Genomic DNA, 11,882 nt, shown 5'->3' with positions numbered 1-11,882 from the left:
TCCCAACATCATCTGGAGGGCCACAGGTTAGCCACCCCTGATTTAGGATGACTTTAAAACTTACACACGATGAATCCAACCACAGTAGGCTCGAAGTATTTTTTCTTAAAACAACTTTTAAAGCAGTAGTTCCCAAATTCCCCCCCCCCCCCGGACCACTTGAAAATTGCCAAGGGTCCTGGTGGACCACATAATGATTTTTCTGCTTGTTATAGCAATTGTACTGTGCTGTGGTAGATGCTGTATGATTTTTAATTGTATTTTATTGCTTCTTATCTATTGTATTCACTAATACGCAAAAAACCTTGCAGTTTAAGAATGTACCTATAGCCCACAGATATTTCTACCAAACTTTAAAAAGCAGGGAAATTGGGCAGCTATAGTGAATGCACCAGGGGAGCAGGAGACCTGACCTCATCTCTGAGATATTGTACTGCCCTACAAAGTTGTCAAAATGCAAACACCATTTGGGTTGGTCTTTCACAGTCCAACCCACTTGCTGTGTAGCTTGGAAGAATTTGGTAACATGTGCCTCTGAGCATATGGTGAGTGGTGGCAACACCTGTAATCAGCCCAAATAATAGAAAGAAGATATGTCCTGTGCTGATCTTGAGGGATGGAGTGGGCAGGGGAGGCGGAAGAAGGAAGAGGGGAGGGGAGGAGGAAGGGAGAGGAAAAGGGAAAGAGGGAAAATGTAGGTCTGATCATTTGTATGATTATTGAGTTGAATCGGATATACTCCTATGCAATCATGATTAGGATAGGTAAAACTGACCAGGCTGGGCCTGCCAACCAAGATGTCTTCTGTATCTTTCAAAGTTGGGCAGGAGGAAGGGAGAATTCTACCTTGAGGTTTTTCCCATTACATTGTTGCAAGAACACCTGCACTTGGCTGACTTTCTCTTCTACTAAAGAGACAGGATCAGTCTCAGGCCCTGAACCTGGCAACCCTACCTCCCACCCAAATTTAAAACAAAGCTGTCCCTGGCCACATCCACACCAGGCCTCTATTACACTTTGCACAATCATTATTTATTTATCTATTTATTTAGTGTATTTATATACCGCCCCATAGCCGAAGCTCTCGGTTTACAATAACTGAAAACATTAAAAACAAATATACAAATTTAAAAACACATCTTTTAAAAACAATTTAAAAGAATTTATCATGGCTTCTCTCAAAGCCAATCATGGCTTCTCTCAAAGAATCCTGGGAAGTGTAGTTAGTGAAGGGTGCTGAGAGTTGCTAGGAGACGCCCTGTTCCTCTCACAGACCTTCAATCAGAGTGGCTGACTGTTAACCATTCTCTTGGGAATAGGAGTCTCCTCTCAGCACCCTTCACAAACTACACTTCCCAGGATTCTTTGAGGGAAGCCATGACTGTCTCAAGTGAAATCAAGTCTGGTGTGGATGTGGTCCTCTGATTAGCCAAGCCCAGCAGCTGTGAGGCTTTTAGAACACTGACAGTTGGTCCTTACTGAGCATGCCCCGCGTTATAATAGGCTTCCAGCCAAAATTTCTTAAATTAATTAAAAATCAACCAGGCATTTTTTTTAACTTTTAAACTGCAGTAGATGAAGGTCAGAGTATAGGGCAAGGTCAGTATTAGGATTACAGGTACTCTGTGAACATGGCTGATTTTTAATGAATTTCAACAGACTATGAGAACTCTGGCAGAAAAAAGTCCAAAAGGGCTCTGAGGTTTTTCTCTCTCTTTTTAGACTTTGAACTCTCGATTCTCTCTGACTGTTTTGTGTATCGCCATGAAAATTGACAGGGTTGTTAAGCAAGCGTTTCTGAGTTCAGAACTATAAGTTTTGTAAGGTTTTGTTTTGAAATGAGCTTATGGGAAGCATCAGAATGGCATGGGGGGGTATTTTCCATTTAACATTGCGGAATGTGAAAAATCCATGCTGGCTATAGTATACAGCCACTCTTGTGGCTGTATAATTTAACCTGAATTTCATAGAAATAAAGCAATAAAATATAATTAAAATGAATGTTTAATGCAATGGATGTACCATCTCTTCAACCACAAATCCTGACACACCATGGACCACCTGAGTGAAGTTTGCAGACCTGCTTTAAAGCAAAAGCTTTAAACCCCTGCTTTAAAGCAAAAGCTACATCCCTGTTAATAGCTATCTTGCTAAAAAATGAAACAATGCAATGCATTTATGATTTTTCTTTAAAAAATTCTTTTTAATTAAAATCGTATTTGTAAAATGTCCATTTTTACTCTGTTGTCTTGGAGGCAACAACTTTTAATTTTGTCAAAATATTTTTTCCCCAAAGTTCATGCTAAAAATAAAAAGATCACTTTTAAAATTTCTTTGATCTGCATCATTCAAAGTGCTCCTTGAAAAATGTTTTTTTCCCTCCTCAGGAAGAACAAAATATATTTGCCATATTTGTACAAAGGGGTTTGTAGCTGTCATGTGCAAAGGGAGATTGTAAGAAATTGTAGGAGAGAAGTTTACATCCGCTTGTATCGTACCCTGCTGAAACCTGATCTGATAGAAGATTGTCCAGAGTTCCATAAAAATTGTGGGATTTGTGTATGTCTTTTTTTTTGTAAAAAAAAAAAAAATTAAGAATCTATACAACTGTGAGGTCATTGTTTTAACAGAACAGTTCCCCATCGCCATATCTTCACTGGAGGTGAAGTCCAAGGACTTCAGATGGTAGAAACGTCAATTAGTTCATGCTGGCTCTCTCATAACTCATGCATTTTTTAAAAAATGAATGTTAAACTCACTCCAATTCATGGAAAATCCCCAACCCAGGGATGATTCTGAGGGCCCCATTTAAAGCTTTAGAACGTCTCCCTTATGAAGAATCTCCTTCATTTGTATTAACCCCCATGGCAGCAAAAGGACTATGAATCTGGGACCCTGTTCAACTTTTGCTCTTTGGATTCCAAAGGCGTATACTTGTGAATCACAGGTGCATTTTGCTGGAAGTGGATTACCGGCTTTATCTGAAACACACCAAAGCTTTCTTGGTTCTTTTTGTTGTAAATATTCACACGATGTTCCAGTTCAGGGCTGGCTTTGGTAGACCCTGCTGGGCTTGGCAGTTTAAGGTTGACCGGATCCAGTCCTTTTTGTGTCAAGCAGGAATCTTCAGACAAGGAGGACAGCAGTTCTTGCACCACGGCATTGTTGACCCTGCTGTGGGCAGAAGAAGAATCTACCTGATCGCGTTTGGCTACATGGCAAGCCCTCTCCAAGGGGCAATAGTCGGAGGACTCCTCTCGGGTCGTACTGCAGTCTGTGGAGGAACCAAAGGTCTGGCTGCTGACACTCTGGGCTCTGGTGACGGAGCTGTCTGTGGACCTGGAGGCACTGCCTGATGCAATGCTGGTGGAAGTCCCATTACTCCCCATCATCTTCATCGGCACTTCCACCGTGAAGAGGTCCGAGGAGATGTTGGGCTGGTGCACGTCAATGGCCGTAGTCGTAATGACACAGACAGCACCTTCTGGAACGCCACTGTCTATATACAAACGGTAAAAGGTGTAAAGTGTTACAGGATCTCTGCCTTAGGAGGCTGGCAGTGGCCATTCTAAAACAGAAGATTTTTTTTAAAAAATCAGAAGGTTTTCCTTCCTTGGAAACAGATCATGCCTCAAACAATAAATTCCCCCAGAAACAGTGGGGTTGTATTCAGTTAAGTCCTGCTATCAACTTCTACTCTGCATAGCACTAGCACTGAATATCACCCAATGTAACAATATGAAATCTTAAACCTGGTTGCCAAAAAGAGGCTTGAATGTGTGAAAACAAGACATTCAGATGCGGCCCCTTCTCAGTATCAAACAAGCTGCTGACTTCTGCCTTAAATCTTTCAGGGTGGTCACAGCTGGAGGTTGCAAATTTTCAAACCTGTTGCTTGGTGCTTGTTTTCAATCCATGGATCCCAGTGGAATTTACTCTTGAGTTACTATTGAAAGCTTGCAGTCAAAGGCTGTTGTAATCTAGGAAGTGAGACAGTCTAGACTCTCTCTTTCAAGTAAGTCTTGGGGGAAAGTCACTGTCATACGCTTAGAGAACTAAAAAGCATCTGTGATGTAGCTGGGATTTCCCACCCCCACCCATCATTCACTAGTGTAATAATAATAATAATAAAATTTAATTTATGTGTTGCCTATCTGGCCGATGGTCACTCTAGGCGACGTACATGTAAACAGTTAAAACACAATGTGATAAAATACATTAATACAATATATAAACAATACAGCAGCAACAACAATATTAGTGCAGGGTAAGAGGCATGTCAGTCATAAAAGTTAACCCTCCCCGGAAATCCCAAAGGCCTGTTGAAAGAGCCAGGTCTTTAAGGCTTTACGAAATACATTTAGGGAAGAGGCGTGCCGTAGATCTTGTGGGAGGGAGTTCCAAAGGGTGGGGGCCGCCACTGAGAATGCCCTCTCTAGTTCCCACCAATCTAGCTGTTTTCGTCGGCAGGATTGAGAGAAGGCCCTGTGTGGCTGATCTTGTCGGGCGGCATAACTGGTGGCATTGAAGGCGCTCCTTTACATAAACTGGGCCGAGACCGTACAGGGATTTAAAGGTTAATACCAACACCTTGAATTGGGCCCGGAAGACAACTGGAAGCCAGTGTAGATCGAACAACACTGGTGTGATGTGATCCCGGCGGCGACTGTTCGTAAGTAGTCAAGCCGCCGCGTTTTGTATAAGTTGTAGTGTACTTAAGCCTTCCTCCTAATCTGACCTAAACATTTATTTCTCTGATCCATTTTTCGCTGCAGGCCTGGATTTTTCACCAGCCCTGCCCCCCCATTTTAAAATGTTAAATATAAATTAAAAAAAAATTTAAACAACCAAAAACATCACATAAAGAGAGCTGTATGCTTCATCCAGCTACATTATGCAGATGGGAGAAATGACCCACACATCTTCCTATATGGGAAAAAATGTGATACGGAAGTGGTAGCAATTGGGTGTAACCAAATCTATGAAACTTGGAAGTCATTTTTGGAATTTCAGACTTCTCAGAACTGTGCACAGGTGAGAGTTGCATGTTACTACTTTCATACAAGGCTTTTGCCCATACATTTATTTATTTTTATTTATTAAGATATTCATGAACCACCCTTAATCAAAAGGTATCAGGGCAATAAATAATAAATGACCACACAATCATTCCTGAGGTGGAGGCAGTAATAACTTTTAAATAACTCTTAAAAACCCAAGCATTCCTGAACTCAGACTCATACCTTTTTAATTTTCTGGTTTGTACACTGCTCAGTTTTATTTGCAATATATATTTTTGATTGGTTTTTATCTAGTTCTTAGGGGAATTCTACTGAATGTAATTTTTAAAAAATATGTTTATGTAAACCAGAGGGTTTTTAAAACTATAAAAATGTAAATGTACTGTCTTCAAGGCAATTCTGACTTATGGCGACCCTTTGAATAGGGTTTTCATGGTAAATGGTATTTAGAGGGGGTTTACCATTGCCTTCCTCTGAGGCTGAGAGGCAGTGACTGGCCCAAGGTCACCCAGTGCGCTTCATGGCTGTGTGGGGATTCGAACCCTGGTCTGCCAGGTCGTAGTCCAGCACCTTAACCACTACACCACACTGGTTCTCTTTAAAACTATATTAAGCAGTATACAATTTTATAAATAACCCCCCCCCATAATATACAAACATAACACAACACTGAGAGGTAAAAGGGCAAAATGACTGACTTAAAATGCCCTGGGAAACAGGAAAGTTTTGACCTGGTGCTGAAAGAATTGCAAGGTTGGTAGGTGCCAGCTGCACCGCTGTGGGTAGGGTATTCCACAACCAGAAGGCCAGAAGAGAGAAGTCTCTTTCCTTAGTTGTCACCTAGCAAGTACAAGGTACTTTGAGAACAGTCTCTCTGCAGGCTCCCCTCCATGGGCAGGCTGGTAGGGAGAGGTACTCCTCTCCTTATTTGGTCCCAAGCCATTTAGATATGCATCAACAGACTCATGGGAAAGGGAGATGAGCATGACTGTGTGAATTGCTCCTAATTAACTTATATTTACTCCATCTCAAGAACTTGAAGGTTTTGGTTGCAAGATTTATAGACTCCTTCCTTCCAATCATGGTGACAATCACAAAAACATGATGCACATCAAGTTTGCTGTACTTTGCATCCTTGCTCTGCATTGTGAGGCATGTATGCAGGTGCATGTTAAAATATATTTAGGATAAAGATAAGATATATTTAGGACATTATTTTGCAAAAGAAAAATGCTGCTTCTTTAACGGAGTTCTACCTCCTCCCCCACTCCCCAAATCAGGAAAGCAGCTTTGAATGTATGCTTTCTATTTAAAAGAAAGAGTGAACAAATGGGTGCTCATGTGAAGTGGACTAAAGGGTATGCCAGTTTCAGGGCAACCCAGTGACCACTGCTCCAAGATCAGTCTTCTCTGGTGTTATTTTATCCTTCACTCCTTCAGTTTAATCCCTGTAAAAAGGTCTCAGCATGAGGCTCTCTTAAACTGACTTATCTTCAGTTTTCCACCACGGGGAGTTGCTCCCCCCATTTCCATTTGAGAAGCTGCATTTCTAAAATAAAGATATTCAGACCTCAAAGTAAACCTGAATCTTAAAGCCGTTATGGTTGCCTTCAAGGAGAAACCTGCTTATCCAGCCCAGAAGACTTATAGAAGCTCATGGCAGAAATAAGCTGGAAGGGTCATAACTCAGTGGTAGAGCATTTGCTTTCCATGCAGAAGGTCCTAGGTTCAATCCTTGGCAGTTCCAGATAGGGCTGGAAATGTCCCCAGTCTTAAACCCTGGAGAGCCGCTGCCAGTCAGAGTAGACAATACTGAGCTAGATGGACCAATGATCTGACTGAGTGCAAGGCAGCATCCTATGTTCCTAGTTCCTTGGTCCAGGCAGGACATCAAGGGTACAAGTAAGAGTGAACAAATGGGTCTTCATATATGCAATGCCCCAGCACGCAGACCTTTCAGGAGGCTGAGGAAGAGGACTCACCATCACAGCCCTCCCCAGCATTTAGTTTTTGCTGTTGTTGGTCTTCTCTGGAGGAGAGAAGGAGCCAGCTGTAAACCTGGTGAGTGGACCTCCCCTCTGAACAGCATTTAAGCCAGTCTTTGCTGAGGCTCCTTGGAAAGCTGTACTGTCTGGTCACTTTCTTGCTTTGCATTTAAGTCTATATTATTTCTTTTGCAATATAATTTATTCTATGTTTGCTAAATTGTTGATTTTTGTCTTTTTGGAATTTATTTTTGCTTTTTTGTAAATGGGTGTGAGGCAAGCGAGGATGACAGACCAGAAGATGACAGAGTGAGGTGGGCATGAGGCAAGCAAGCACGGTGTGAGGGCAAGGCTGTCCGGGCAAGCCACAAAAGAACAGTCAGGACAGCCTTATCGGCCATCCTGCTCTTCTGTTCCTGCCCCCCCACCTAACCAACTGCCTCAGCAGCAGAAGGCGAGAAGCAATCGGAGAGCAGGAAGGTTGCTGAGGAGCTGCCCCAGCCACTCCCTACTTTTCCTGTGTTGTTTGCCTCCCTCCTCGCAGGCGAAGGTCTAAAGGGGAGGAGAGGAGGAAGCTTAGCAACCCGTTTGGGGTGGGAAGAGAAGAGGAAGCTGAGTTGGGGGGTGGGGGAGGCTGTTTGGGAGTCCCTGTGTGTGTTTGAGAGTCCCTGTGTGCATGTGTGTTTGGGAGTGCTGGGGGGTGGGGTGGGGATCCCTGTGTGTGTGCATGTGAGTGTGTGTGTGAGAGAGTCCCTGGCTGGTGAGTGGAGGGGTTGGTGAGCAAAGCGAGCAGGGAGGCACAGCCCCCCAAGAAATGTAATAACACTTCAGCCTTTTAATAATAATAATTGTCCCCAGATGTTAAAAGGGATTATTGAAGGATATGTTTGAAGTGGAGAGGTCCCCTGTAAAAAAACAAGTTCAACATGCCATGAAACCATCCCATGCCGATACAACAATGTGGATTGTACAGATAAGGCTGCTATTCTTCCCAAGTGCTGGATAGAAAGGTGGATGGGCAGTTGGATCTAGTTGTTTGCGTGATGATCTGCAGGGAACAGACATGCTGATTAACAGCACCTGACCTCTAAAGGAAGTGTCATGTCGACCAGAAAGGAGGAGCCTGTGGCTCTCCAGGTGGCATGGTACTCCAACTCCCATCATCCCTGATCAACACCTGGAGGACCACACATTCCCATCTTTGATACAGACAGACACAAATGTTTCTATAGAACAGAGAGAGAAGTAATAGATTCAGCAGCAGGGTTCTCAGTAGAATGAAAACCTGGCCCCAGAACTTGTTAGTAGTTTCCAGGCACCAGTCCTAGACTACATGAACGAAAAAGAGGGCACCCATGACGACATGCAGAAAACCTACACTTAGATACCGTAACCTGCCTCTGTCCATGTGGGAAAGGAGTCTACAAGTCAGATGGTGCAATTCTGAGGTCAGCTTGTGCTACAAATATTCTAGTTTTAGAAATCAAGCCTCTCTTTGGAGTCTCATTCATTTAAAGCCCTCATAGGTTCAACGTTTGGCCATGGTTCAGGAGTAAAGCATCTCCTTTGCATGCAGAAGATTCCAGGTTCAATCCGTGGCATCTCCAGGTAGGACTGGGACAGACCCCCATCTGAAATCCTGGACAGCTGCTGCCAGTCATTGTCAACAATACTGAGCTAGATGCACCAATGGTCTGACTTGATATAAGGCAGCATGTCCTATGTAGCTTCTAAGGTTATCAGATTTCTCACTCTTGACTTGTTCTGCACTATTTAGTGCAAATGCCTCTGCTAAGAAATGGTTGCAAATCTATTTAATTTTTAGAATTCAAACTTACCGCTACTGGGCTCGTTGTAATACCGACTGATGTAGTTGTTCATATCGTCTTTGACCACGGCCTCTGTGAATGTAAAACAGGGAAATGTCAACAGAAAAATTCCAACCATGAACTTGATTAAGTTCTCCATAATGCCATTACCTGAAGAGACTCAGAATCCTATTTCATGCAGTATGGGGAAGGAGAGGCATTTTCAGGAACACAAATTTATGAGTTTCTCATATGACATCTTATGGCTATACTTTGTAGAAAAACAAAAGTTCACAGATCACATGTAAAATGTGACATGAAAGAGTACTTGTTACACCTTCATACATGATGGTGAACATAAAGTTACCTTACACTGCGATCATTTATGCGTAAGATGTATACATGTGTGCATGTGAAAGAGACGGAGAAGCAGCTTAGAAGCAGGATTTTTACCCATATAAGGAAGATTACAATGGGAGAGGGGGAGCTCTTTCTTGACTGACAGGTCTAGCTTCTAATCAGAGAGAATGGTTTTATTAGGGCTCTCCAATCACAGTGCTTTGGGGAAGAGACGCTGAAGTAATGTGCCACCTTGCTCTTGTCTGTTCTGTGCTCTTGGTAGTACAGCTTCGTTGGAAAATACTGGACATATTCATAATAAACCACAAGGTGGAAAGCAAATCCCTTTTAATTCTCCCCATCTATCACCTTTAAAGATGTCCAGCACAAAAACCATTGGGCTATTTGTCTTGTAATTTGGCAGGGGGCTTACCTAGGGGCACCTCTCTCATATAGGCTGTTTTCATTCAAATGGTCCACAAAGCAAGTGAATCCTTTTTTTAACAACAACGAAAAAACCCTGTAAATACAGCCCTTGCAGGAAAACCACTATAGTTATCATTCTGAAATTTGGCATAATAAGGGGCTGTTTGCAAATTAATCCAATTCTGCAAAAAAAAAAAAGGGGGGGGGAAGAGTAAGTTCTAGATAGTTCCTTTTGGGAAAAATATCAAAATGTAAAAAGTGCCCAGCACAAAAAAACTTGGACTTATTTCAATGTAATTTACCAAGCATTATTCACTCAGGAGGGGCCACTATGGCTGCAACTGTCATCCAATTCTGTCAAAAGGAAAAAAAGCTGTAGCCATTTTAATATTTCCCCATAACAGAGAATGGAGGAGGCACAATGCTTCATTTCTTTCAAATTGGCATTTGGACACCAAGCCAAACTGGATAACATTTTTGCTGATCTGTCCTGAATCTACAGCCAATCAAATCCATGAAGTGACCACAATAGCATTATTGGGGGCAGGGGATGCTTCCCCTATTTGCTTTCTCCACACCATGCATAGTATTATAAATAGTTGCTCTGAAATTACCACTGAACCCTTGCAATGCACCCCCCCCCAACACTGGCTTCATGGCACAATGCATGAGAAAACGAAGCAGTGGCACTTTTATAGATGACCATTTTTAGAGAGCTCACCCCTCTAGCTTTCACAGAAAATATTATTTTCCAGTGGAGAAACAGAGGTAATTCTACAATTTTCTTTAACATAAATGGAAGAAACCAAGAGATACTGCATGATGCTGAGATGAAAAACATTTCTATGGAGATATGAAAATGACATTTTTATATATCTTTTCAAAAGTGCACGCGGCAGGAACACCCAAGCAGAAAAGCAACCTGATCTCCCCCACTTTGTGGGATATCACATGCTTTAAAAGCACCCTCTCCTTTTAAGTGCTCTTTTTGATACTATGTTTCAGGAGGAGGAGGAGGGAGAACAACTCCAGTGCTCATTCCTTTGAGCCAGATCCTCCTAGCCTCCTGGGTCTCTGTGGCTACAGTCCTGCCTTTTGCACAGCATACTGCGGTTTGCAGGTGGAAAAAACATGTTTTCTGTGGCACGTTCTCCACCCAACAAGACCCAAACCACTAAGAACTCGGTACCTGAAATAGTTACACTCCTAAGATGGCAATCTAACCTGACACTGAAAGGGAACATGGATGCCTTCCTGGTTTCCCTGGCTCTTAAAAAGCTTTTTTGGCCTCTGTTGATTTTTAAATGCCTGCAGTCAGAGGTGTGCTTTCTGCTAATGTCTGGGTTTAAAAAGAACCCTTGGTGTAGCTCAAGGCAATACCACCGGATTAGGAATACATTGCAATGCTTTTCAGCTATCTGTTGTGAAAATGCACTTCATTTTAGTCATCCACAATTGATACTATAAATGTCATGTAGCCATTACGGTGGATGTGGGTACGCAGACATTGCTACAGAGGGGGCCAGAGATGTCCAGAGGCTACAAATGATCCTTCTACATGCTAACACTGAAGGTGCTGCAGGTACTAGGGAGCTGAAAAATTTAGGAAGGGTTTGCTACCTGTAACACACAGCTTGACAGAAATCTCTGTAGTATGTACAAAAAGCCTGTTATTCAGAAGGGAGAACTGGGAAAGCAGAACTAAGAGAAGACCTTGAAATAGATTCATTGACCAAGGTTCGTACAATAGATTGACTAACCCCTAATAAGGAACAGCCCTGCTGGATCAGGCCAATGGCCCACCCAGTCCAGGATCCTGTTCTCACAGCACCCAGTGTGATACCTATGGAAAACCCACAAGCAGGACATAAGTGTAATAGCACTGATCTTGTTGTTCACTGACACATGGTAATGTCCCAATAAAGCCAGGCCAATTTTGTCTGTTCAGGTAATGGTGGTTTCCTTCTGGGAGGATATAAATTTAATAAATAAATAAAATAAATAAATCATTTATGCTCAAGTTATGCCTTTGCAAAATAGCATGTAATATTCTGAGCACCAGAGGCATGCAAAGTTATGTGTCTAAGTTTTCCATTCAATGAGTCACACACTCTAGTAAAACTGAGGAAAAACTGACATTCACTGGAAAAATGGAGATGAAAACTTAATCCCCTTTCTATTGGCCATACTCACTTTGGTATAACATATGCATACACATATACATGAACCCCCTCTGTTTTGGGGAGGCAGATACCTCCACTTGTTTTGGCAAGGCTAGATACAGACTCTGCAAAACTTCATGA

General features: G+C 42.4%; 1 protein-coding gene across 16 annotated transcripts in view; it reads right to left on the bottom strand.

Annotated features, from left to right (window-relative positions):
* Positions 1–2,196: 2,196 nt before the first annotated feature.
* TMEM266 (transmembrane protein 266) overlaps positions 2,197–11,882 on the bottom strand; it is a 169,857-nt gene continuing 160,171 nt past the window's right edge. For all 16 annotated transcript variants that reach the window (XM_061596033.1, XM_061596029.1, XM_061596028.1 and 13 more), the window contains 2 exons: positions 8,845–8,907; positions 2,197–3,499 (listed from right to left, as the gene is read on the bottom strand). In XM_061596033.1, coding sequence (XP_061452017.1) covers positions 2,880–3,499; positions 8,845–8,907 — 683 coding nt within the window. In that variant the 3' untranslated portion in view covers positions 2,197–2,879. The remainder of the gene's footprint in view (positions 3,500–8,844; positions 8,908–11,882) is intronic.

Source organism: Rhineura floridana, chromosome 14 (genome assembly GCF_030035675.1).
Source record: "Rhineura floridana isolate rRhiFlo1 chromosome 14, rRhiFlo1.hap2, whole genome shotgun sequence".
Taxonomy (NCBI): domain Eukaryota; kingdom Metazoa; phylum Chordata; class Lepidosauria; order Squamata; family Rhineuridae; genus Rhineura; species Rhineura floridana.
Note: the sequence above shows the minus strand (reverse complement) of the source record. Positions and strands in the feature narration are given on the sequence as shown.